The 27,215-nt window shown below is 43.6% G+C and overlaps 1 protein-coding gene across 4 annotated transcripts; it reads right to left on the minus strand.

Annotated features, from left to right (window-relative positions):
• Nucleotides 1–513: 513 nt before the first annotated feature.
• On the minus strand, nucleotides 514–27,176 carry DNAJC7 (DnaJ heat shock protein family (Hsp40) member C7). Of its 4 annotated transcripts, XM_033091373.1 has the most exons (15): nucleotides 26,868–27,004; nucleotides 22,908–23,041; nucleotides 15,854–15,942; nucleotides 14,949–15,073; nucleotides 14,442–14,555; nucleotides 13,708–13,782; nucleotides 9,822–9,940; nucleotides 8,965–9,118; nucleotides 8,288–8,452; nucleotides 7,386–7,477; nucleotides 4,367–4,440; nucleotides 3,816–3,962; nucleotides 3,444–3,596; nucleotides 1,311–1,433; nucleotides 558–862 (listed from the first exon to the last, which is right to left on the minus strand). In XM_033091373.1, the coding sequence occupies exons 2-15, from the start codon at nucleotides 22,934–22,936 to the stop codon at nucleotides 825–827; spliced, it is 1,497 nt and encodes a 498-aa protein (XP_032947264.1). In that variant the 5' UTR covers nucleotides 22,937–23,041; nucleotides 26,868–27,004; the 3' UTR covers nucleotides 558–824. The 4 variants fall into 4 exon arrangements, with proteins under 4 accessions (XP_032947263.1, XP_032947262.1, XP_032947264.1 ...); XM_033091372.1 differs by lacking the exon at nucleotides 22,908–23,041 and having other exon boundaries at nucleotides 514–862; nucleotides 1,371–1,433; nucleotides 26,868–27,176; XM_033091371.1 differs by lacking the exon at nucleotides 22,908–23,041 and having other exon boundaries at nucleotides 557–862; nucleotides 26,868–27,017.
• Nucleotides 27,177–27,215: the final 39 nt, after the last annotated feature.

Below are 27,215 nucleotides of genomic sequence, written 5' to 3' on the forward strand. Positions count from 1 at the left end.
CATTTGCTAAGAATGGTGTTTCCAACTGTGTGAGCTAAAGTCCGGGACCAGACCCCTAGGCCCAAGAGCTGCCAGCCCCATTGGGGAAGGGTCTGGGGGTTTGGGGAGGCAGGATTTTGCCTCGTCTCCATCTCCCTTGAGCCTGCATTCGCAACAGGAATTGGGAGAGTCCCATAAACATGTTTCGGTTTACCTGGCCTGACACTTAGCGCCCGTGCTCAGTGTGAGCTTTGGACCCACACAGCTGCTTGTGACTTCCGGTGGCCCCACCATAAACTAAGCATGTTTTCTGAACTCAGCTCTCGCTGACACATCAGGTTGGGCTCAGCAGCCGCTCGGCACTCACATGCTAAAGGGGTTTGGGAGAGGCAGCCAGCACCCACCCTGTCAGCAGGCTCGGGGTGCCCACACCCCCAGGGGGCACCTCGCTGAGCCCAAAGCCCGCGTCAGCATCAGTTCCATGCTGGGGGCTCAGCTCTGGCCCACTGACTCTGGAGTGACACAACGCAGCTGCCAGAGTGAAGTGCCAGAAAGGGTCAAAACATTTTATTCTCTTCATTTTTGTCTTTTTTAATAAAGTTAGACAGTAAAACAAAAATTCACAAGCTGCCTCCCTGTCCACCCCCCTCCGCCCTCCCCTACCCGCAGTCTTCGGCGCTGGCTCCCTTTCCTTCACCCCACTCACAGACACAGGGCATCCAACTGAGAAAACGTAACTGCTCTAAGTACATGGAGACATGATGAAGGGAGGAGGTGAATTGTGTCCACATTCAAGGTTACACTGAGCAAGTCTCATTTTCTGGGTTCTGGATGATTTCCTTTCATTAGCCAAATTGAAAAAAGAAATTCCCTGGACCAGATGCTGTAAGGGAAAGAAGGGCTTGTTAGTTGACTCTGGGTTTTTTAGGGAAGATCGCTTTGCTCTGATTATGGAAAAGTCTCCAATGGCTGCTTCAAACTCCGAGAAAATCCTCTAAGGGTATCAAACAGTTTGGGCCCTGGGGTGTAATGGAGCTCATGAGCCTGTGGTGTGTGTGTGTGTGTGTGTGTGTATAGCTTCTAATACCTTCCCTCGTGTGCGTATGTGAGTGTGTGTGTAGCTTCTAACACCTTCCCTCATGGAGAGAAGCCTGGGGACCAGGCAGCTTAGTGACGCCTCCCTGGCCCTGGGGAGGGTGGCCTGAAGGTCTATGTCCAGGGGGCTCCCTTCCTCCATCCTCAGGACACCTGAGTGGACAGAGAGGCCCTGCCAGACAAGAATTCAGCTGCCTCCACTCATGAGCCCCCCGACCCTTAAAGAGCTGCCTCACCGAGCAGTTGCTGTGTCAGCTTGTGATAGGGGAACTCCGAAGAACAGCAGGCACACCCACCTTCAAAGCTGAAGCCCCCAGGACCACCGAAGAATGCCTTGAAGATATTGTTTGCATCAAAATCTGGAGCAAGGTGAGAAACAGGAAAGAAACAAAAAGGTGAAACAAGTGTTTGAAGAGGAACTTATGACAGTGAGAATAGGTCTCCAAAGCTTTCCCCGATAGTATCATTTCCCTCCTTTCCCCAAACTCCACAGACCAGAGGTGAGCAAATCTGCCTCACCCTCTGCAAAACTTACCATTCGATCCCTCTCCCAGGGTATGTTCCCTTCTCTTTCTAACTGCGGTCCCAAAGGAAAGCGTTCTTTGCCTCAACCCACTTTGCTGGCCCCCTTCTCCACAGCGGGAATGCCACTGCACTACTGACAGATACACTTTCCCCACACTCGGGCCCTATCGTGCTGGGGCTGCTACTGAAAAGGCTAAAATTGATCTATCACTGACATACTACCAAGAGTTAAGTATAAGACCGATAATTTACTGTATGTTTGATTCCATGCTCTCTCTAGACTGTAGAACAGAAAAAAAGCTGTGGTTTATTAAAGCACCTACTAGGTGCCAATCACAGCGCTGGGTACTTTGCATACATTATATCACTTAATGTCAGGGTAAATATTATTCCCAATTTATACTCAACAAAACATAAGTAGGGACTTCAAGTAACTTGCCCAAGATTGCGTGGCCAGAAAAAGCAACAGAACTGAAAATTCCAACTTCCATTTGACTCCAGCACTTGACTCCTCGTCACCAGGCCACAGCAGGGCTGATGTGCCCATCCCTGTGTGACTACCTAAGCTGCACAGATTTATCTCCACCAGCTGATCCCACAGGCCACTGTGTCCAAAAATGAATTCTGCTTTGCCAGTGTATCTTCCCGGGTCCCGTCGCTCAGTGAATGGCGCCACTGAGTCAGCTATGCCAACGCCACTCGCAGCTTAGTCCTCGCCCTTTCCCAGCACGTTCAGCAGCCAACTCCTGCTGAGCCACCGCTGTCTCCCAACTGTGGCCTCCAGTCCTCCCCGTCTACTACAACTTCCCACCAGCGCTATCCTCCTCCTCTCCTTCCAAACCACCTCTCCTTGCGGCCGTCACAAATGTATTTCTGGAGCCTAAGTCTGGTCCATAGCTCCCCTACTTAAAATGCTTCAATAGCTGTCAACTGCTTGTAGCTCTTCTCAACTGCTGGGCAGAGCAATGTTAATTATTGGTAAACCTAGGTGGTTAAGTCTCTCCCTCTCTGTCTAAAACACAGAAGTCAGGATTATCTATATAATATATCATCATCAATCTTATTTTAAATTCCAACAGGTTTTCTTAGCGGAAGAAAAAACGTTGGCATTAGAGACAGTGGTCTGAGAACTGGGCATAGTTCAGGGCCTCTTATCTCCGACAGCTCAGGGAGCAATGCTGCTGATAGCTGTGTTTTACTTCACTCTAAGTCTTTTGGGGAAATTAAAATCTGTGAGGGCATACAGGAATGTGTGACGCACACAGAAATCAGCATACATTTTACAGTTGGGGACGAAGGAACCTCCAGCCAATAGGAAAAACCCATATTCCTTACTCCAGCCCCTAAGGCCTTCTGAGATCTGGTCCAGCTACTTTCTGGCCTCGTCTGTCCCCACTGCCTGCCTCCAGCACACTTTTTCCTCCTAGACTGAGCCCCTTGCAGCTCCCAAGGGAGCTATGCTATCTGTACCTCCATGCCTTCTCTTGCTAGTACTTACTTCTTGGTGCCCATTCTGTGCCCTAGGAACCTGCTACCTCACTGAACTCACTGGATTCCATGTCTATTAGATCAAGGGTCAGATTTGGTCTGTGGGCCAGTTTGCAAACCCTAGACCAGGTACCAGGAAGTCAGGGAACCTATCTGATTCATCTTTGTTATTTCCAGCACCCAACACACTGCCTCACACATCACAAGTCTTCATCAAGGGTGAAGAAGTCATTCACTTTATGAATCACTGCACGTCACTGGCTGATCACATAGACTCTCCCTCTGGAGTGTCTTTTGAAAAACTTCTAACATTCCACAGCTGTCAGATTCATCCCAGGCTGCCCCAAGCAACTCACCACCCATATTCATGCCCTCCTCATCCAGGTCCTGTCCACTGTCATAGCGCGTCTTTTTCTTGGGATCAGAGAGGATGGTAAAAGCTTCTCCAACTTCCTTGAATTTTTTCTCCTCCTCCTTCTGAACTTCGGCGCTGGCTCCACTGTGCCGATCTAAAGGGAGAAGTATAGGACGAACTTGTCTCCGAGTTGCAGGAAAAGAAAGCTTAAGAGCAAGACCACTTTATGTCTGACTTTCAAATTTGGTACTCCCCCAAATCTGGAGCGCCCTGAACTTAGCAACCCCTTCTTCCCAGCTGAAGAGCCTCTCTGAGGCGCTCACTCTGGACTGAGTTTGCTCTTCTCAGCGAGTCCCTTCCCCCACAGCTCTACCTGGATGATGCATCAAGGCCCGTTTCCGATAAGCTTTCTTAATCTCATCCTCAGAGGCATTCTTGTCCACTCCCAGAATTTTGTAGTAATCTTTCCTCTTACTCTTCTTCAGTTCCAGCTGTGCATTTTTCAGGAGCTGTTTGTGTTCTAGAGGGAGACACTCAGCATCAAGCACAAATCTGATTCTGGCATCCCTTACCAGGCCCCAGCCCAGGTGCCTGCGGGTCAGAAGCCTTGTTAACATACCAGAGGTTTTTATGGTGTGTTCTTTTTGTTTTCTTGGAGATTAAAAAAAAATCTAACCATACTTAGGTTCCTCCTATCAACCTCATCACACAGAAAAGGGAGTGGAAGTGACCAGAGGATCTGGGGCCAGAAAACAGGTGTCTCGTCCCGCATTCAGGATCTCTGTTTTTTCCTTCCTGGCTGGTGATCAAATAAGCTCCAGCCACAACCCTGGTCCCTGAATCAAACTTCTCCTGTGTCCAGTTTTAGGGCCTACAGGTAAGATCACACAGTTCCCCGAGAAACATGTTCCCAAATGCCTTTACCTTTTGTTTTTTCGGTCTGATACACTTTTTCATAGTCGCGCACTGCTTCTTCATACTGTTCCGTGTCCATGTAACTGAGAAGGAAATACAGGGCAGTCCAGTGACATAAATAGCAATGGCCTTCACATTCACTCTAGAGGAAGATGCACTGGCTCAAGCAAGAGACACAGGCTTTTGGTTGAGATGCTTCATGAAACAGGAGTCCATAAGCTATAGCTGTGAGAAAAAGTTAACTACCTGTTGCTCATGGAAAAAAAAAGAGGTCTCATGCCACTTGCACCCAACCAGCAGTGATTTTCTGCTCTGAGCAGAAAGCAACCAAGAGGAGAAAGCCCTTCTGGTTTCACACAGAGCTATCAAGAGGCATCTGGCCTGCAGCACGTGTGGAGACATCAACTTGATTACTTGGTATTGAAACACACAAGAAAAGTTATTAAGTGAGATAAACGGATATGGAAGAGTTTTGAAACCTGTAGTGCCATAAACATGCAGGGCCAGCTCCAATCCAGGGTAGAAGTGGGATTAGTGAGCCGCTAGAAGCATCAATGCTTCCATTAAGACCAATCAATCTGAGAGATGTAGGTGAGACAGAAAAGGACACTCTAAACTTAACAGGCTTGCTTCCATTTCGACAGCACAAATGAAAGGAGGGGGCCTGGCCCAAGGTGGGAGGAATCTAGCTTGATAGGCTGACTGCCAGACCTTTTAAGTGTCTCTTCCACAGAAGCAAAGTACCATCTTCCGTTTCCTGATAAGATCACTGGCGCCAAGACTGGCCTACTGATTAAACAGACTGTGGTCGGAGTTCCAGAGACAGGTACCATTGCTGGAATGTGGGAAGTGACCATGCGGTACAGCTGGCCGCTGCACAAGATTCAATTTCCTCCTGTGCTCACTCAGGCCCCATCTTCGCAAACACCACAGCGCCCCACCGGGCGCGGAGACCAGGCAGGGGTTGTGTTACTGACATGGATGGCCAAAGACAAGCCCAACTTCTGAAGCATGTCTGATTTTCCGACAACACCTTGATTTACAACTTTAAAAAAATGGTGACAAAATCATGCCCTGAGGACAGAAGGCACAAATGCTGCTAGGAGCTCAGAGAACCCACTTATAGGATGGGGTATAACATAAACAAGTAAAAGTAAGTTGGCAACTGAAAGCCCTAGGTGTACAATGATCTGACAAACCAGCAACCTTGAGGAACTTTCCAGGCCAATATGTAATATGTTCAACAAGCTTATATTACAGTGACTTGCATTTTTACTTCATACTTTTTTAAAAAGCCTAGGACAGCCTTACATTTAATTTTTTTTCCCCTAAAGTAGAAGAAAAAGTAGAGAAGTAAGTAGAACTTTAGGCAAAATGGGAAACTCCAGCCCACGATGGGAGATGCAACAAAGATATGACATCTCCCCAGCTTTTGGGGTACGTTGAGGCAGACTGGGGCAGCAGTCAGGCCTCTGGTAAGGCTCTGGTCTGAGCGAATCTCCAAGTCCTCTTATTAATCACAGCTGCCTGAAGGGACTGTTGCCAAGTTCTCAGCCAACTGTGCCAAACAGTGCATGCTGTCCCCTGTGGTGGGATCGCAAAGGCAGAGCCACCCAGAGCAGTTCTGTTTCTACCACAAAGGTAAGGAGTTGTCTGATCAAAGCAACTCCTGACTTTTGTTTCTTGTACATATATGAAAAAAATAATCCTCCTAACAAATCAAGAACGTTCTGTTGTCTCTCCATCGCATTCCAGAAGTGATACGTATCATGTATCTAGACATACAGGTGCTTCTCCTTTTTTTTTGCTATTATTACAGATAAAACTGCAGTTAACGTGTATATAGCATTTTGCATTTCTTAAATCCTTAGTTGGGTCAAAGGGTACTCTTGTCTTCCAAAGCTTCCACTGTCTGCTGGTTTGCAAAAATGAGATAAACAACTGACAGTTGGTCTCACAGACTCTATAATTCCGTGTGTTTCTGTTTGACAGACTTAGTCCTCTACTTAGAAATTCACACACACACACACACACACACACACACACACACACACACACACCCCTCATCACACACAGTAGCAGTTTTCCTATTTAAAAAAATGTGGATAATTTGGGGAAAGCTAAATGGGAGGCAGGCCACGTTCTGCACCACTGATGAGACCTGCGAGCTTAAAGAACGATGGGCTCCTCAGGCATCAGTACAGCACCTGTTCTTTAGATGCGACATTTGAGAACGAGGAAAGGAAAGGGTATTAGAGGGTTGGTGTACAACGAATAGGTCTTCCATCAGAAACTTTAATGATGGGAGGTTATTCTCTGTCTGGGAAAGAATATGAAATAAGAGAAGATGGATTTTTGAGAGGGGGTCTCTCCTGGCCCTTGCTAATGTTCCTGTGTGGAGAAGAGTAAGATGAACAAGTACGCTGAGGGGCAATCTGACTCTGACGGCAAATCTGGGCACTGGCTCAGAAATCACCCAGCTAGACAGGGGTGCTTCAAAAGGGGGTTCCTTATACTGCTGGGAAGCTGAGCTAGACTAAATTCCTCCTAACTCTAAGACTGTCTTCCCTAACCCAGAACAAACAGAATATGCACGACTCTCAACAGTCTCCAAGAGATATTTCACTTCTTTCAAGCAGCATACATTCATCCAACAAAACATTTGAGTGAGCACCTACTATGTGCCAAGCACTGTGCCAAGTGAGAGCAAAAGTGTACAACACAATACAAAATCTCCAAAGGAAATGGATTTAAACTTTAACAAAAGGAATTTGGGTCAGGCATCAGAGGAAACTTACTGACCGTGAGGGGCGTAAGACACAGGCATGGGAGACTGAGGGAGCTTGTGCAATCTCCTCCGCTGGAGGTCTATAAAGATAGTCTAGGGCTGGAACAATCCCACCTAGAGGCAGGGGGAAGGACCAAATGACCTCACAACATCCCCGGGTCTGCTTCATCATCCATAATGCAATTCCCCTGGCAGGCCAGCAGCAACTCCCTCTTCCCCTCACCCACCAGAGGCACTCACCACTGAGCTCTTCTCAAGTAGGCTTTTATGTAAGTGTCATCGAGCTTCACTGCATTTGTGCAGTCTTCTATTGCATCATCTAGTTTCCTAAGCTTCAGGAAAGAGAGAGCAGTCATACTTCACATTGTGGTGATCGAGGGAGCCCAGAAGCTGTGAGCATGGCTTCAAAATTCTAAGAGGATCAGTCACGCTGGCTCCCTAACTGCCATACCTGTTCTCGGTCACTGGGAAATCCAGATCTCAGAGGGCTAAGAATACCAAATTTGACATTGGTTTGTTTTCTAAGTAATGGAAGCCAGGCACACTTATCTACAAGGATAAAACCACCTCTACCATTCCAGGGTAGTGCTCAAACCAAGACGTGGAAATAGTAAGGTTGGTCCCTGCCCTCCAGTCTTCCAGAGACCAACTAGAAGGATCAGAATTACTGGAATTTTTAACTCCTGGAATTCTTCAAGGGCAAAGAACCTACTCTTGTTTCTTACGGTGTGCAGGACCACAGGGGCACTCAGGCTGTTTTCAACTGAGCATGGTGACTGCCAGTTATGCTGAAGAAAAACCCACTCTTTAAAAAGAAATAATTACTTGCTTAGACAAAAAGCAGCAACAATGTTTGCTTTAAAAAATTACTCTAAAGCCTCCAGTCATTCTCTTATTGGAGGAAAGGGACCTTGAGGAAGAACAGGTGGGAATATCCTTCCAAATTATCCCTCAAGTGCTCCTAAATTCCATAGAAAAGATAAAAGCGTGCCTCTCAGAAGTTCCTAACAAGCTGAGACAACAATCAAAACAACTTTTCCTCCTGGCATCTCGTTTACCCTCACTGAGCAGATTTCCCAAGACTTCCTCGATGTCCCTTAAAAATATCTCCATAGGCGCCAAGACCCAGATCAAGTGCTTACCTTGGAATTAACCGTACCCCGATTACAGTAGAGTTTAGCATTTGTTTTTATATTGTTGGGGTCTATCTCCAGGGCTTCTGTGTACAGTTCATATGCTAGCTTGTAATTTCCTTCTTTAAAGGCTTTATTTCCGTCTTCTTTCTTTGCTTTAAGCGCTTTAGCATTCTACAGGGAAAAGCAGGGGAGATCAGCTCACATCCAGAAAGCCTCAGACCACTGCACAGAGAGGCCGGAGTCCATTTCCAGTTTCTTAGATCCCAGTAGATTAGTGTCACACGGCTCCCATCCCACCCCCTGGGCTATCTGGACCTCACTGTGCTTCCTACAGGGTAGACGGGGAAACCAAGATTTGCAAAGGAATTCCAAGGAGTCCTGTGTTTCCCGGGGTTTACCGCTGCTCCCCAGGACAAGCATTACTACCTGCTCTTCACTGAGGGAAGAACAAAAGACAAAAACACCTCGGTATCATAAGGATCTGACCTCATCCAATCACATTTGCCTTCAGGCAAAGAAAAGTAGTCCTGAAATCATTATTAAGGAAAGGACCAAGCATGCTGGCAAGGGGGGAAGAGGCGCTATCACATTCCTTGTGATTCTAAAACCTTCCAATTCCAACTCTCTTAAAGGCTCAAAAAGAAAGCTTTCTTTCCCACCCAGATCTGGTGCCTAGAACTTACTCTGCAAGCAGCACAGGCCTTCTCGTGGTCAGGAGCCATCCTGAGAGCCTGTACAAAAAACTGAACCGCCTTCTCAATACAATCTTCATAATAAAGGCAAAGACCTCGTACGTACAGAGCATCTGCATTGGTGGAATCCATTCGTAAAATGTCACTGCAATAGCCAGAAAGGGGCACATTCAGCTGTGGTTTGGCTCTCCCCACCATTGCTAACATTTGTGGCCAGGTTTTTATCTTGACCACGTGTCTAGTATGGAAAACATCCAAAGGGAGACAGATTCCCAAGTACTCTTCCCAAACCTTCCCCAAATAAACCACCTCTATTTATCTTTAATATACTTCTTGTGTCTTGCCATCTTTATTAGAATAGGGATTGGCAAACTGCAGCCCGCAGGGCCAAATCCTGCCTGCCACTGGTTTTTGTAAGTAAAATTTGAAGCCTAGTCATGTCACTCGTTTATCTATTATCTATGGCTGCTTTTGCACTACAATGGCAAAGTTGAATAGTTACAACAGAGACTATATGGCCGGCAAAGCCTAAAATATTTACTATCTGGCCTTTTATAGAGTTTGCAAAATCCTGGAGTAGACAAGAAAGGATATTTTAAAAATAAATACAAACATATTTACACATCTATTCTTTCACATACAGCTCAAGTACCTACTATACTCCTATATTCCCTATGCGTTTTCAAATCCGGTCTCATGTTTGGCTGTGTGTCAGTCCCAGGAAGGTTCGCATAGCCCTAGCTGGCCTACCCACAGGACACGTGGTAGCTCCTGCTGTAGAGAGCTACCAGACAGCACACGTCCAGTGGAATCTGGCATTTCAGTGCAGAACTGGCCTGACTTTATACCTGACCACAGACTGTGCTTCTGGATGACGACCCAGCATTGCTAAACATTCTGCTTTGAGGATTCTGAAGCGATGGCAGGCAGGAGCAAATTCTAGGGCACGGTCCATGCAGAAAACCACCTACAGGAAGGAAAAAGGCAAATAAGGCTCTTCATCCTGGACTCCAGAAGGGTCTTTGTTTAAGTTTGGTCACAGGCAACAGACAGATTCAAAGGAGAGTAACATCAGAGTTCAAGAACATCCCTAATTCATTTGATTAAACCACTGAAATGAGGAGAGCAGTCGATTCTGATGATAATGATGACAGCAAACATTTATTGAGTACTTTAATATTATTACCCTTATTTTACTGACGAGAAAACTAAAGAACAGAAATTAAGTAACTTGTTCAAGGTCACCAAAGCTAGTAAAGGATAAAAACAGGATTTGATCTTAGACACTAAGACTCCAGAGCCTATATAACCTTAGTCACCATGTGACGCTGCCTCCAATGAATCATATCCACAATGACTGCAATCAAAACTCACATTTTTCTAGTGTAGAAACTATTACTTGCTACTTTGCGTAATTCATCATGCTTAGCCTAGTAAGAAGAAGAACACCAAAAATAACCTCGTACAGAGAAAGTCACTACACCCTATGTTACTGAACTTGCTCAATCCTCTCCTTTCTGTGCCATGAACCTCCCATCTCAGAGTACCTTGGTGGGCATTCTTCCCCTTTGATTTTAGCACAGAAATGTAACAATAAAACAGTCCATTTTAAATGGTCCGAAACAGACTACATCAGATTATATCTAACATTGTGCTATACAAACCAAAAGCCAAGTCTCTGTTTCTCTGTTTCTCTCTCTCTCTCTCTCTCTCACACACACACACACACACACACACACACACGGGATTCACTCTTTCAGTTTCATAAAGGCTTTCCATATATTTCCATTTTCTCTTAGAAGTTTGTTTTCTGAGCTTTCACTTTTGGTTTAGCTGCTGTTCCTGGGAGATGGTTGCTGAATCATATTCTCCTCCAAGAGTAACTGACCTAGAGGAGAAATCTGTGAAGTTAAAGGACACCCATTCCCTCTAAGAAACTGGCCATGGAGATTAGGAAAAGATAAGTCTGAAAACTTACAAGCAGAAATAACAAATTCCATCCACAGAAGGCTGCTTAAATAATGTAGACCTCCATATACAGGAATATGATGTGGTTCTAAACTAGAACTAAGAAGCTCTCCGTATACTAATATGGAAAAGACTTCCAAGATCTATCAAATGGAAAAAAGCAAGGTACACGCCTATGGAGAACATATTACCTTTCAGGCAAAAAAAAAAAAAAATTTAAGAATCTGTATTTATGTTTGCTTATATATGTAGAACAAAACTACGGAAGTAAATAGAAGACACAAGAACAGTGGTTACCTTAGGGTGAGAACCAGGCAGATGGAAGACAACTTACCATGTTTCCCCGAAAATAAGACCTAGTTGGACAATCAGCTCTAAGGCGTCTTCTGGAGCAAAAACTAATGTAAGACCCGGTCTTATTTTACTATAGTAAAATATAAGTAAAATAAAACCGGGTCTTATATAATCTGATCTGACATGACATATAACATGATATATGATATATGATATAATACAATATGATGTAATACAACACAACACCGGGTCTTATATTAATTTTTGCTCCAAAAGATGCATTAGAGCTGATTGTCTGGCTAGGTCTTATTTTCGGGGAAACATGGTTATTACTGAACATCTGTTTATACTTTCCAGCTTTTAAACCACAAAACACACCTACTTGAAAATTAAACTGAAAAATCTGGGGAAGTAGGTAAACACGATGAACTGCTCCACTCAGTATCAACAGAGCAGTGGAGGGATGGCTCGCTTTCAATGGCACAGGTTAACTATCCTGGATGTTCTAAGGACAATATGAAAATTCAGGTATTATGTAGGGCAGAGTCATGGCGCTCATTTTCCCCATTAAACGGAAAAAGAATGGGGTGGAGGAAGCAGTCAGTCAAAATTTCAGCAGCCACACCCTGCTGCCTTCCCAACGTTCTATATGGAGATGGTTCTGTCATCGTGGCGAGTGTCAGTCGGAGGCTCAGAGCTTCACTTCCCACCCCCACTTCCCCATGACCAGGGACAGCTGCAGGCAAAGAAGATCTTTGTTTCTTCGAACTTCATCTGTTTCGCCTGCCAGGATCATAATTCTTCATTTGTGACATCACCATGAGCTACAGTGGGGATGGGGGGCCTGGGATGTCACAAACAGAGGATTCTGTCACAAACTGGGGATTCTGGTTCCAGAGTGGGCAAGAGAGAAAAGAAGCCCAAAGACCGCCCTTCGACACATAGCTTTTGCCTATACAAACCTCAGAAAACATGACAGGAGACAGAACTGCTTTCCAAACACACACACACACACACACACACACACACACACGCACACACAGAACAAAACAAAAGAAAAACTTTTGAATCACTCCACAAAGACACTGTGATAATGAAAGCCTGTGATTATGGACAGAAGAGGGATGCTAATGAGTTAATGCTGGGACTCTGCATTTATTTATTACCAGATACATTTATTACCAAATAAAAGATCATAACGATGTGTGACTTAAGAATGATTCGTAACTATACCTTTTTAATCAAAAAGCGTGGAGCAAATTCCCACGTATGAAGTAACAACTGCATTCCTTGGATGGTACTCACAAACTTCTTTTAAGGGATCCTGAAAATCAATCCTCATCAGTGGGGTTTTTAACCTTTTTGGGGCCATTTATCTTCCCTTTTGAATCTCTAGTGAAAGCTACTTCCAAGTGCTATCTAAAGAAGGGAGTTAGGAATTATACAGATGAGGAATAACCACTACAAGACATAGAAAGATATCTAGAACTTTTATATTTTCCCCATGTTTCAGACATGTCAACCCCTTTGGATTTAAATTTCCATGAACTATCACACAGCTCTATAAAGGGCGGTAGTATGCTAGACCTTTTGAAGAAAGATCTAACGTCAAAAAGGTAGTGATGACAGGTTAGGTACACTTTATTCAAAATGTATAAGGCATAAGGCACCTCTAGTTTTGATTTCTAGCTCCATCCAGTTCCCATAAAGAAGGAGTTAAAGCCAGCTCTCATTATTCAAACAAAAATCGATTATCCAAACCCAATATTAATTCCAACCGGCTTTTTTTCTTCCTTTTTCCTAAAAGGAAGAACACTTGTAGGCCACTATTTTACATCAAAAACAGAAACAAACTCAAGTAACAAACTCATTTCGCTTTTTATCATAAAGCTAAATGTAATTAAAAAAAAGTACCTTAGTAAAAAATAATTTTAAATGCTGGGATGATGTGGAGTAACAGGAACTCTCATTCGCTGCTGGTGGGGATGCACAATGGTACAGCCACTTTGGAAGACAGTTTGGCAGTTTCTTGTGAAACTAAAATACTCATACCATACAATCCAGCAATCACACACTTCTTGGTATTTAACTAAAGGAGTTGAAAACTTATGTCCACGCAAAAATCTGCACATATAGCAGCTTTATTCGTAATCGCCAAAAACTGAGTTGTAACAAATGCACCCCCGGTGGGGGTTGCTGACAATAGGGGAGGCTGCGCTTGTGTGGGGACAGAGGGTACACGGGAAATCTCTGTACCTTCTTCTCAATTTGCTGTGAACTTAAAACTATTCTGAAAAAAGTTACAAAGTCTTAGGGAAAAAAAGAAAGAAAAAAAAGTCAGTCAAATTAAAGTGATAATTTACTATCCTAGATATTTCTGTACCATACTACTCTTAATTAACACACACACATACACACACACGGAACATTGTGAGAAAGGGTAGATGAGATTTCCTCACAATTGTACTTTACCTTCCGAAAATCCCGCTTCTCAAAATCCGTTTCTGCTATTTTCTCATACTCTATGACTGCATTAGCATTCTTGAACTACACCAAAAAAATCAGATAAGGGAAAGTTTCAATGAAGTTGTTGATTCAATAACCACAAAAATCAGTAAGGCCTTCATGAATTTGTAACTTCAAGAAAATCAGAACCCCAAATTTTCATAAATCAAGCTGGTGAAGATGCAGCCAAGAGTCATTTAACAGAAAGGCTAAGGCCCAAAACTCACCCTCAGTTTGAACTTAAAGTCAGGAATGCAAGAGTCATGCCTTGACACAAAAAAAATAAAGGCAAGGCATTGTCAGGGACTGAGCAGAAGTTTGGAGATTCTCACTAAAATGCATCCAGGGGTAAACTGAGCATATATGGAGATGGAACTAAAACAGTCCAACTGCTACCAATTTAATCAGGATTCGAATGTACTCAAATTCTTTAACCTCACTCAAATCGGTTCTTAATGCACCTGTTTATCCCCCTAGCTATTGCAGAAATCCTTCAATTTTCACAGATTCCTAAAGTTGTAAAATCATATCCAAAACTCCTGACAGGTAAGGAAGCCGAGGCTCCGAGAGACTGAAAGACAGTCACCCAAGTGTGGCAGACGGCAGAGGTGAGACTCGATCTCAGTTCTAACTCTCAGTTCACTCTCCTTCCCAAATATACCACCCTGCCTCTTTTCATACAGACAGGATCAGATCCATACCTCCTGCTGTGCCTGAGCATTTTTGTGATCCAGTTCTAGGGCTCTCTGGAAACTGCGACATGCCGCCATGGCATTCCCTAAAGATAGGTGGCATTTGCCCTCTCGTAGATGTCCCTAGGAGAAACACAAAGAGGAAAGACAAGGAGCATGAGTGGCCAAGCAGACAGAAATCCACAGCAGCAACCAACACCCACACAAAACCCACACGGGATGAAAACGGCCTGAGCAGTGGTTCTCAGCTGGCGCCGAGTCTGCCGGTGGAACATTCAGCAATGGTAGAGACATTTCTGCTTGTTACAACTGGCGAGGGACGGGGTGCTACTGATACCTAGTGGTTCAAGGCCAGGGCTGCTGCTCCACATCCTACAATGGACGAGGCTGGCCCCCAGCCTCCACAACAAGGAACTGCCTGGCCCAAAATGTCAACAGCGTTGAGATGGAGAAACCCTGGGCTAGAGGAACTCAACTGCAGCGACTCGGTCCTCCCCAAGGAGCCCTGTCACATACCCGGACGAAACTGTCATCCAACCTCACTGACTGCTGTGCATCTCCAAGAGCTTCCCGGAACCTTCCGAGCATCATCAAAGTGGCTGCCCGATTGCCGTAATAGCTAGCATTTTTAGGACACATATCTACAGGCAAGGCAGAAGGACGTAAAAGTTTAGCATGGGTCACTGCTTCAAAAACTCACAGGCCACCTCTCTAAGAACTATACCAAGGCAACCAAACTATAATAGGAATGGTGATACACTTTTTTTAAAAGGCCGCAGCCAAATTTTTGACTGCCTGTGCACATGGACAGCAACAATGGTGGAACCAATTGAAAAAGAAAGCAAGTTGTTAAAAAATCATTTCTATGTAGCTTTAAAGTGGACTAATTATCTTTTTGAGGGAGGAGTCAGCATACTTATTTTCTTTCTTTTTAAAAATTTTTTTATTAGTTTCAGGTGGATACTTGTTTTCTTAATGAACTGTGTTTTATGTAGTAAGATATGAAAACGTATTTGCATTTGTTTAGATGGGGGTAGGGAGCCTGTAAAGCAAGTTGGGCGAGAAAAATGCTGACATGGGATTAAAATATGCTGGCAAATTGAGCATGAAGGTAACTAAGACCAGACCATATCTACAAAGGCCATTTCCAAGACAGTAAATGAACTGGCAAGGGCTGAAATGCCTTTAGGGGGCATCTCACTGCCATAATATCTAGAATTCCTGGAATTGTTTTTAAATTTGTCAAAAGAACCACTCACTTAAACTAGAAAAAGTAATTCCCTCATGAGGTCATTATGCCTCAAAGTGTTTACATAGTAACAGTTATCAATCCACTAGCAAAAGGCTACTTCTTAGAGAGGAGCTATTTATAACAGTATTTGGCAAATTATTTTCCAGCATAAGCACTAGGTCCTTCTCACCTATGGCTTTTGTATAATAGTTATAAGCTTCATTATAATCTTTCTTGGCGTAGTATGCATTTCCTTGTTCCTTGAAAGACTCCGCTTCCCTGAAAAAGAAAGAGAAAAAGAGAATCAGGTTACTATCTATACCTACACAGTCACCTTTATAAATTCTCATGGGAACAACCTTTGGTGGCGAGCCCCTGGCACAATGAGTGGAAAGTTAGTGTGATACTTGAAGGAATTTACAGATTTGTTCGACTGGCTGATGGGCCAAAAAGAGGTGCTAATGAAAGAATGCAGGTTGTTCAGATGCTAGTTTTTGTTACTTAGATACATTCACACTAAATCAAGAAAACCCCTATCATGTCACATGCCTCACATCGCTATTCCCACCTGTAGTCATTCTCCTTGAAACAGGCAAATTTAGACATTCTCTCAGAGACCAAATCTTTATACTTCCTTTCTACTGCATCACAACTGCTGCCACTTGAGCCAACTTACAAAAAATGAGCTACAAGTAATTTCATTCAGGAGCAACTGATTTCTCAATGTGAAGTGGGTCATTATCCTCAACAGTTTTAATGATATATTCTTGTGAAAAGTGGCTCATGCATTTGTCACTGGAAGGACAAGCAGAGCAAAAGCAGATGGCAAAGGAGTTAAAAGCATAGCATACTGATGTTTAAGATGGAGGACAAAGTTGAGTGACCGCAGAGATCAAGAACTTGGGTGACAAGGAAATATGAGGTATAGGCTGCCAGTGCCATGCTCTAAGAAGTACCCATCTACTGTGTTCCCTCTGCCCATTACATCTACCTGGGTACTTACTGTCCCTTCTACCATGCAGATAATACTTTGTATAACCACCAAGTGGATAGTAGCATAATTTTTGCTATAACCCAAGATCCATTTTTTGAAGCTGTTCCATTAGACAAACTGTACTTTAAAAAAGGAACAATGTTCTATCACTGAGAATTATTATACATTCCTGACCAAGGAACTAGAATCAAATCAGATACGACCAACAATATTTTAAAAGAATAAACTAGTAGATACCCAAAATCATTCTAATGACGAATTTGAGTGACAAAGATAATTCTTTGCCAAAATTATTACCGCAACATAACTAAATATCTGAGCATTTTTGTTATAAAGAATAATCTTTGTTTCTTTTCTTGTCCTCTACACATGCAAAAAAGAACTGAGTTCAAGGGCTGCCTGAAGTGGGGACAAAAGTACATAGCTTTTTTGTTTGTTTGTTTGTTTTTTAAAGATTTTATTGGGGAAGGGGAACAGGACTTTATTGGGGAACAGTGTGTACTTCCAGGACTTTTTTCCAAGTCAAGTTGTTGTCCTTTCAATCTTAGTTGTGGAGGGCACAGCTCAGCTACAGGTCCAGTTGCCATTGCTAGTTGCAGGGGGCGCAGCCCACCGTCCCTTGTGGGAATCGAACTGGCAACCTTGTGGTTGAGAGACAACTGAACCATGTGGGAATCGAACCAGCAGCCTTCGGAGTTAGGAGCATGGAGCTCCAACCGCCTGAGCCACCGGGCCGGCCCCAAAAGTACGTAGTTTTTAACCTTAGTGATGGTATGGGAGTTTACAGTTTGGTTCTATGGACATTGGCATCGGAGAGATTTGTGATTTATTTATGTATGTATTTTAAACTACAAACTGGCAAAGCTGCCCTCCTTAATTAAATTGAGGCAATCTCTTTCCATTCTTCTCCATCATTGTCCTGACAAATCCTACTAACATGAAAAGGCTGCTAGAAGAAAGGAGAAGGAAAATGGGAATGATCTATAAATGTTGACAGATTTGAACTGCTATGAATATAAATCTGTTTGAGTAATTTTATTATACCAACTGTCACAAGGGTATAAAGTGGCCATCTGCTATTAAAAGTCCTCAAGAAGGATGCCCCAACTGCAAGAATTATGGGACCGACTAGCTATATGGTGCACACAATCCTGTAAGTCAAAATTAAGCAAGATACTACCAAAACTATGGGAACCTATCCTTTCAGAGTAGACATGCCAAGACAATTGAAGAAATGGCTTCCCCAACGCTGGATTTCAGAAGTTGAGAGAAATTCCTATGAAGAAATGGAGTAGTAAGTTCAAAGGAAACATTAGGCCCACACAGTACCTGAGAAGCTCTAGCCTTCTCTTTAGTTGGCTAGTGGCTAAGAATATACAATTCCTTGAGGAAAACCAAGGCATCCAAACACTGGGACAGATGTTGTGCTGACAGTGTAAAGCATGTTAGCCAAAGGTGAAATAATCTGTAGGATTACTGAAAGGTGCTCTCTCTTGTGAAACACTAATCTAGGGGAGGCAGGTGAGTTCAGCCCTGTTCTAGTAAAAATGCAAAGGATGATTTCTGTGGAAGATTAGTAATAATCAGAGGCCAGGCACTTTCCATACATTATCGTCTTATCACGTGAGTTTTCATTATTCTCATTTTTCAAAGGAGGAAATTAAGGCTTAAAGGTTAAAACTGGCCCAAGGTCAGGATGTCAACCCACACCTGTGAGATTCCAAAGCTGCGCACTTCCTACAATGCCATGCTTTCCCTCTAATGCCCACCTCTACCTACTGCCTAAGACTTTAAAAATTAATCTGTACTGCCAGAAACAAAAGACACAGGCAATGAATACGAATTTCTTGAAACTAAGACACAAAATAGCCCAGCGTATAAAATTCAACTTTAGAACTGAAATCTGGATTTCAACAAGCTAAATTACAGTCCTAACAGTTAGTCATAGAGAAAGCAGGGCTCCTTTCTCTTTAAGATGCAAGATCTAGTGAACTGGACTTTGCCTCCCCCAAGAAGTGCATTTCATTTTAGTAAATGGTGAGTAGATTCCATTCTAGAGCAAACAAAGCGGGTAATGTAGAGTCAGCCCACAGCAGAAAGAACAAGAAGAATTGTGTTGTGACAAGTTACCATGTTTTTAACCTCACACTGCACAGCATCAGGCCAGAATTAGCTATTCCCACACAACTGCCTCATGAAAAGGACTTATTTTCATAGAAACATGGTTGATTAACAGCTGCCTAAACAATGGGCACTTGGTGCTTTTAGACTGAATGCTTATTTTTTGCCTCCAGGTCCAACATTCAAAGTGGCGTCCCTCCTTCACTTTGAACCTCCCCACCAAATACACGACAAGCTTTAACCAATGGGCCTGACCCTGCGAGACTAGTTGAGGGAAGAGTGGATCTTGGGAATCCAGCATGATAGCAGCAAGAACTGAACAAAGCGGTATCAAGAGCAATTTCAGGGTCAAATCCATTTCAGTCCTGCCCTGGGAGTCTGAGAAAGGGCTGAAGCTTGTTCAAGTTGCCCTTACAGTAAAGGGACTGAAGGATGAGATGTCGATGGCGGGGAACGGAAAAGGAGAAGAGCTGGTTAACACTGGAAGTGAGGGCAATCTGGCGGTGGCAGCTGTCACTCCACTCACTGCCAAGGTCAATTCATTTGATAACCAAGTGAGGTTACAGGCGTACCTACTAAAATACATCAGTCCCGAGAAAGGAAGAATTAGGATTAACTGCATTCACCGGGGCCGTGTGAAAAAAGAAAAGGATTCCAAAAGGGACTAAATTAAACTACAGATTCTCTTCTGTGGCCACAAAATAAAATTCAGACTAAACTCTGAAATATAACACCACAGCAAAACACAGACGTGGCCGTAACTGACCTGATAGCACTACTCAGTGCTACCTCTAGCGCTTTTTCACATTTTCAAAGCATTTCCAATGAAGATCTTCGAAATGGCCTTCTGAAGTGGTCATGGTGGTAACACGTGTCCTCCAACAGAGGAAGAGCTACTGAGGCACCCAGGTGGCTGCACACGTTTCCTAACTCCTAGAGTCCTGTTTTTTCCTCCAGACCCTGTTAGTGCCAAGGTTTTTAGATTAAAACTAATTTATCCAGTTCCGTACCCAATCCTTGGGTCGACTCTAAGCAGAATAAAGCTTCATCTCTCTGATTTACCAAAGATACTGGAAATGACTTTACTTCCACCAAACCAGTCCTTTCACTTGAATAGCCAGCAACAAATTCTTATGAAAACAACTACCAAAAAGTTTTCAAAAATTCTGTCTTCTTTGGACATATAATGGGAGGGTCTCCCACAACAGTACCAGTGCTGGAAGGCTGGGGCAGCCCTTCCTCAGACAGATACTGATAAGGAGAATACACTCCACTCTTGGTCTGCTTTGCTATTTTGAAAATGTAGTTCTTTGTTTTTCAGTAATAACCTTGTCAGTCAGAAAACTGCAGCTCTGAAAACTGCTCTTCTACACTACACGTGTATTAAAAATCTGTATATCCTCTTATCATGGAGTTACATTCTCTCTCCCAGTTTAGCACTCACTTATCACAGATGCTAATTACTCCAACAAACCCTGCCAAGAGAATCATTTGGTATCACACAGGTCTTAGCAAGGCTCAGCATCATGGGATCTAATAGACAACTTGGGCTTTTGTTCACCAGCCAACTTTGCACATTTACAGCTCAGCTAAATTAAAAACACATTAAAACCCCACCGTTGACATTGCAATGTGCCCCAAATTAGATGCCCTATAAAAATTTCCATTTTCTCTCTATAAATACTTCCAATTTGTACATTTAAACAAGGCCTTGCCTTAGGCCAACTATATCTTTCAGCAATTAAAGAGGTATTCAGAGATATTAATCAGCTTTCACTAAAGCAGGATTCATTGGGTGGTAGTTTTTAAAACATCCTGGGTTGGGGTTTGCTCTCGAATTGCTTCACACACTGCGCGCGTTGCGCGTTAGATTATTAAAATAGGGATAAAATGCTTCATCATTTGTACAGTATCATTTTAAGATGTGTTCTACCGCAGCGCATGAAAAATAAAGTCCAGCATGGTTTCACTATTCTGCGACATTCTTAACCTAGGAAATGCTGATTAGATTTTTGTATGACAAAAAAATCCCACCACACTGCTTTTATTTATTTCAAGTATTTGGCTAGAATAATATATTTTTAATGAAGTTCAGCTCTTCCAATGGCATTAATAATAGTTTAAATCAAAACAGATTGCAGCAGCTTGAATGAGGGTTTTTTTGTTTTGTTTTGTTTTTTTCATTCTCTTAGAAGAAAAAAATCTAGCTTTGCTAAAATGACAACTCAGGACAAAATTATTTCTTTTGTTAGCACAGAGGAGTGTTGTGGGGCCCTTCCTTTTGAAGACTATTTTATGGGCAGGAAGAACCTTCGAAAATGGTATCTTTCCTTTTCTTACCCTCAGGCTAATAACATTTTATAGTGTCAGTGAGCCAAATATCCTTTATGCATTCCTACTACGTATACTACTTCCAAAATGTCACCCTTATTCTATAATTATTGTACCGATTTCTTTTATTTAGTTAAATTTATTAATTGCTCACTGATCTAGAAACGTCCTCCACCCTTCAGAATTCATGGATCTTGGCCAGTGTCAGAGAAGAAATTCCTTCCTCCTTCCCACAGCCCAAGACCTCTTGTCCCCAAAGGCATGTCACAGGGCCTGTTTCATGTTGTACTCTCTCTGACCTTCATGAGAGAATAAAGTAAAAGGAGCCCAGGAGTCTAACTTTTATTCCATCTTACCAAATACATATTATTCTCTCTTTCATTTTTATCTTCTAACTAGTCAAGGGGCAAAATGACATTCTGAGTTTCAGAGAGAAATAGAAGCCATACATGACTTAGTACAATTCCACCGACTGAGTGCTTGCTAAGTGCAAGGCACTGCACACTGACTGCAAATAAAGGCTTAATAACGGAGTAGAGGGTGGCCTCTATCTATTGCTACCTGTTAGCAAAGGTGGGCTACCCAGCTTCCTTTACTCAATTTCCTATAGAACAGACAGGTTCTGCTTTCACTTTAAAACACCTGGCCTCCCCCACAAAAGAGGGCAGATGAGGAGCAAACTTACAAACATACCAATTCAAATCATTCTCTGGATATTCCAGGGGAAGCCTCAACCGGGGCAGAACCAGAGGGACCAAGAGGCACCAAGTGGAGTCACAGATATAGTCTACACAAGGCAGCAGCACTCTCTACTGCTCAAGTGGGGAAGGACACCAGGCAACATGCTGGAGCTGGCTCTCATTCGTTGGGGGGCCAGGGGATGGGGGTTGGGGGCAAGAAACCAATCAATCTGCAAGGAAACCCCATCAGTACAGGCAGAAGGCTATTCATATGGCAATCGCTCCTTCAACTGTGAGGTATAAACTTATGCTAGTTCTTTACGTGGGAAGTATCACAATCTGTGGCCTCTATGTAACATATTCAATTATCCTGGGGAAAGGACACCCAATCGTGTAAAGCTGCTTCTGAGAAACAAGCTACCCTAAAGACACTCCAAGGACAAAAGTCACTGGCTTTTCAGAATTAGTCGGAGGCTTGTTTTCATAACATATCTCAAAACCCTCCGTTTTCTATTCCTTGGTTCCCCATTCTGTGACATCTGCCACCCTTATGGGGACACTAGCACCCATCAAAAATCTAGAACTGAGGAACTGTAAGAAAAAGGCTGCTTTCTGAGGGCTCTTTTGGGAAGGGGGGTTGGGGGGATAGAAATGGGAATCTGGATTTTCAAGTGGTATTTTGCTTCCAAAGTTCTCCAGGTTCCTCAGTTCAACAGGAAACTGCCAGAGAAAGAACTCTCACGACAGAAACCAAGAATAAGAAGTCATTCTGCTTCTGCTTGCCTCATTCCCCCGATGCAAAGTTTAATATTAAAATCAGAAGAGATTGTTAACTCTTTGCTTATCTGACAGTCTGGCTTCCCCCCCACACGTTAAGTTACACGCCAAAAGAATATTAGGCCTCAGAATCAGACTTTAAAAGTCACATATTTCTCCTATTACCATTCTCAAAAGTGGTCTCAACCCTGCCAATGGTGGGGTAAAACACAGGAACTGCTGTTTTGATCTGGTTGGGGGAGAAAAACATGGTCAATCCAATAAAATGAACAGACTAGTTGGGTAACGTGCACTCTGAACCCTGCTCTTAATGCTGAAATTCAGACAGTTTAAAAGAATACCTGGAACGACCTCTAAGCAACTTCCACATCACTCAGCACTGAAGAAAGGGGACCAAACATTAGTGGAGAAAGGGAGAAATGGGCTCTCAGAGGGACTTTGCAGCGATGACCATTGTTCTCTAATCTTCTAAGTCCTAGAGAAAGAAAGCAAAGGCAAGTGCCCAGTACTCAGCTTTTTAAAACTTTTAAACTACTACCTTTGATGACTAAACTAACCCGATTGGCTGGAATGTACGATACAGCTGGGCTTCAAGCCAATCAGAGTTCTGGTCGTTGGGAATGGACGAGGCACCAGAGCAACTGCCACTCACTCAGCCTAACACTTTATTAAAATCACTTAATTTACCTGGCTCTGGTTAATATGTGGATCAGAATTAGAGTCACCAGGAACAGAGACCCTTCCTCTGTATTCTACCTTTGCTCCCGTTATGATTATTTAACAATTTTGCCACTTGTTAATATCAGGATTCAATAAATTTGCTGGTATTCAGGAATACTGTATTCCTACGTTTATCCCTTTCTTAATCATGATTTATTTGTCCCATCTCCCATTTCTTCATCTCTAACCCCAAAATGAAAACAAGAGCTAAGAGCAGTGTTTGTCACTGATTTGAGTTCAAGGTCAAAGATAAATTCCCATTCAACTTGCAGACATTGAAATGTCTAGCGGCCTGCCCTGGAACTTCAAGTAAGTTTGGGGGGGATAAATGCCTTAAGAATTTAAAATAGGGTGAGGAAGAAGAGGAGGGAAAGGTATCCCCACAAGCTCTTCACTGAAGGCTACGAACTTCAAAATGTCCCAAGAAGCCACAGTAAGCAAACAGCAACTACAGCAGACCCTGGGATACAGATTTAGGGTTCAATGCTTCCCACCAACAATAAGGACAGAGAAATAAAACGCAAAATCCACAAAGGGTTTACAATACCTAGGTACTAAGAAAAGGCCTAAAAATAATTGTCCTTGCTTGCATCCATCAGGAAAACAGATATAGAGGAGTTAAGATTATCAGCTCAAGTAATCAGGTAAGGATGTCCTGGCTCCTCAGTCTATGGCTCCCATTGGTTTAGACCTCATTGTCCAGTCGTGCCAGGTACACGCTGAGACACAGAAGTATTTCCTCTATTCATGAACAACTTGAAATCCTTCAATTTTACAATAATACAGACCTGTAGAGACCAAGCAGCTCCCCAGACCAAGAAATGTGACCAGAGCCCTCACTCAAGAAAGGTATTCATATACTAGGTAAAGCAATCAGCAACTTCCCAGGAAAATGTAAGGCTTTAAATCAGCTGAAATGTAAAGGCTCTGAAATTAGCCCTCTGGCTCCCACATCACTTTCTCTTTTCTGGTGGGCAAAGAGAAATAAATAATCTCCATGTATAGAATGCTGATCTATTTTGGAATGGCAACTAATACATTTTTTATTTTAGCCTCTCAGCTGCTATGGGAGAAAAAGAACTTTGCCAGAGTGACAGGCAAAAAAATGAAGTCCATTTCTTTTCTCTCTAGAGATACTAAAGCTAAGGAAATAAAACATGTAGCCATTTAAAATGCTGTCATCATGAGGTCTAGTGTCTTGAAAGCTCCTCTCATTTTGCCCCCTGCGGAACTGTAACAATTTAGTAGCACAGCAGGATGTCCCTGAGTCTACAAGCAAGGAAGGAAGGAATCCCTGCTGAGCTTCACAAAAACCCAAGAGGCCCATCAACTCTCAGTGTCCCCGAGTGAACTGGTAGTAGGGCTGTAATGAGAGACATGACTTGGTCAAATGACAAACCAAACCAGATAGTGAAGGGCACTTGTAAGGGATGTCCCCATCTCTGCCCTCTGCTATGGCTACATAGGATTCCAAGATACGTGAGAAATATAAACAACCTTCCCCCAAAACTTCTAAATTCCCATTCCATTTTCAGCATTGGAAAACCATACATAACAAGGCTTTTTCTTACTAAAGATCCCAACATTTACCTTCTGAAGGATGGCAGAAAGTCAAACCGTGATTTTTTTTTTAACTTCGCTATATTTTCCTTTTGATTTGTTCACCTAAGTGGTATATGATAAACACCTATGTCTTATTATGCCTAAAAGAGATCTATATAAATATGTATAACATATAAGTCTATTTGGTAAGAATGCATTTTTTATAGTTATTTTTAAATTACAGTTCTTTTTTCTTAGTGGTAGAAAAAACAATTGTGCATTTTACAATTAATGACATTTTAAGTTTCATGAAATAAGGCAGTTAATGTAAGTCAACATTCTCTCTTATTTGGTTGTACTGCTACCAAATATCATATGCTTTTGTGTAATGTGGTCACATTGTCGCATTACCAGTTCTATGCTCAGGTTCATATACTACTTTATGATAGAATATCCTGTGAGGCCATAATTTTATTTTTTAAGGAAAAGGATTTGCTTTAGATAGGGGACTTTGAACAGGAATCCAAATTAGGGACAATCCCTACATCACAGCTTTACACTGAGTAAATGAGTTTTTTTCAATTATGTAACAGCCCAAGACCCTAATAATAGCACAAAGAACCCCAAACTGTTTCCATATGAAATAAATCCTTACAATTAATTTAGGCTCTGTGTTGGGGGCAGTTTTATTTCCCATTTTGCAGTTCCTTAATGAAGCTGATGCTGCTGAATTCTAAATACCTGGAAAGAAGGAGGACAGATGTGAAGACTCAAAACTAATAAGAAAGACTAGACTCTGGTACCCTGACTTCTCTGATATCCCACGGACCTATACTTTGTCAAGCCTCTCAGCTCCCAACAGGTCAGGAATTTGGAACCCTGGCTGCAGTAACTATCCTTAAGCTTGGTAACTATTCATTCTGCCTCACTGAATACCTCTTACGTGTCTAACTTATGTTTCTAACTTGGATAGCAAAAAAAAAAAAAATCTCAGAATCCTGATTTCAGATCTCATGCATCAAAACTTCAAATCACCCAGATTGAAAACATAATGAAATGGCCTTGGTACAAAGACATGAAATCTGTAGGAAGGAGACTGAGGGGATTGTAGACAATCTGTGCTGATAAGGGCTCCAAACTTCCAGAACCTTTTCCTTAATGTTGCTTCAGGATTAGGACAAGTATGACTACCCACAACTGTGTTCCAACCCCATTTCCCACAACCTGCTTTAGCTGTAGCCAGAATCCAGAGTGTTCTCGAAAAACACTCACTCAGCAGCTGCCTTGGCTAGTCGGGACTGGCAATCTCGAGCCCCTGCGGCTGCCCGGTAGTGCCAATAGCGCCCAAGGTGCTGCCCTCCTTGCTGCTTAAAATAAGAAAGCCCAGTCCAGGGAAGAATGCGGATGTAACTCGGAAGGGTACACGGAGGGATGGAGGAAGAGGAGTTTGACGTGTACAGCGTGAAACAAGCCCCTCACTCCTCTTTCTCTATCATCTTCGACTTCTGGGTTAACAGGGAGGGGGTGGCGACCAGGTCAACAATGGAGACACACAATCACCTCAGACCCCGGCTAGTGCTCCCTGAGATACAATTACGGACGAAAACGAGTAAAGAGAGCACAAGCTGTGGAGATGCTAAATGCTGATAGACAACAATGCACAGAAGTTAATAAGAGAAGGCGGGGGGGTAAGAGGCAATGTAAGGAAGTTGACATTGTCGCCGCGCCGCCTCCCCCACCCCGCAACAGACCTCAGATACCCTCAGGGACCAGGTCTCCACCATAAGGACCTTCCTCTCTGCAGGAGAACGAGGCCGTCCGTGCTTCAGCAACCCGGCCAGGCGGAAGCGGGAGAGGAGGACCGACCTCCGAGAGCGCCCCTTCAGGGGGTCCATCCGGACTAGATCTCAGATTGGGGGGGGGGTCTGCGGAGGGCGGGGCATCTCCTCAACAGCTAGGGGCTGCATCCTGGCAGGGACCGGTTGCCCGGAGCCACGGAGCTGAAGCTCCCCCCTTCCACTACACTGCCACCCCGTTACCTCTTCGCTTCTGCGTTGTCGGGCACCTCCGGCTCGGTCGCCGCCATTACCACATCGCACTCCGCGGCAGCCGCCATCTTACCGCCGAGACCAGAGAGCCGGGTGGGAGGCCGGCGGTGAAGAGCACTTCCGGTCGGAGCATAGAGCAGCTCGGAGACGCTGCGCCCAGAGGGGCTCCCTCGGGCCCGTCTACCAACGAGAGGCTCCGCTTCGGGCCAGAGCGGCCTCCCGCCCCCGGAGGTCCACGTTGATCTCCGCGCCGGGGCGGGGGCCCAGGGACAGTTCTTGTACGTGGGGGGCGCCACTTTACCCGTGGGTCGAAAGGGGGTTACAGGAGGGGTCGCCTCT

The sequence above is a fragment of the Rhinolophus ferrumequinum genome, chromosome 21 (genome assembly GCF_004115265.2).
Source record: "Rhinolophus ferrumequinum isolate MPI-CBG mRhiFer1 chromosome 21, mRhiFer1_v1.p, whole genome shotgun sequence".
In the NCBI taxonomy this organism is placed as follows: domain Eukaryota; kingdom Metazoa; phylum Chordata; class Mammalia; order Chiroptera; family Rhinolophidae; genus Rhinolophus; species Rhinolophus ferrumequinum.

Coding starts and splice junctions, on each gene's coding strand:
- DNAJC7 (XM_033091371.1), bottom strand. CDS start 26,944: ATGGCGGCTGCCGCGGAGTGCGATGTGGTAATGGCGGCGACCGAGCCG. Junction 9,119..9,821: donor GAAGCACAGTCTGTGGTCAG/GTATAAAGTCAG, acceptor TGGCTATTGCAG/TGACATTTTACGAATGGATT. Junction 3,597..3,815: donor GGCCTTGATGCATCATCCAG/GTAGAGCTGTGG, acceptor TTCTCCCTTTAG/ATCGGCACAGTGGAGCCAGC.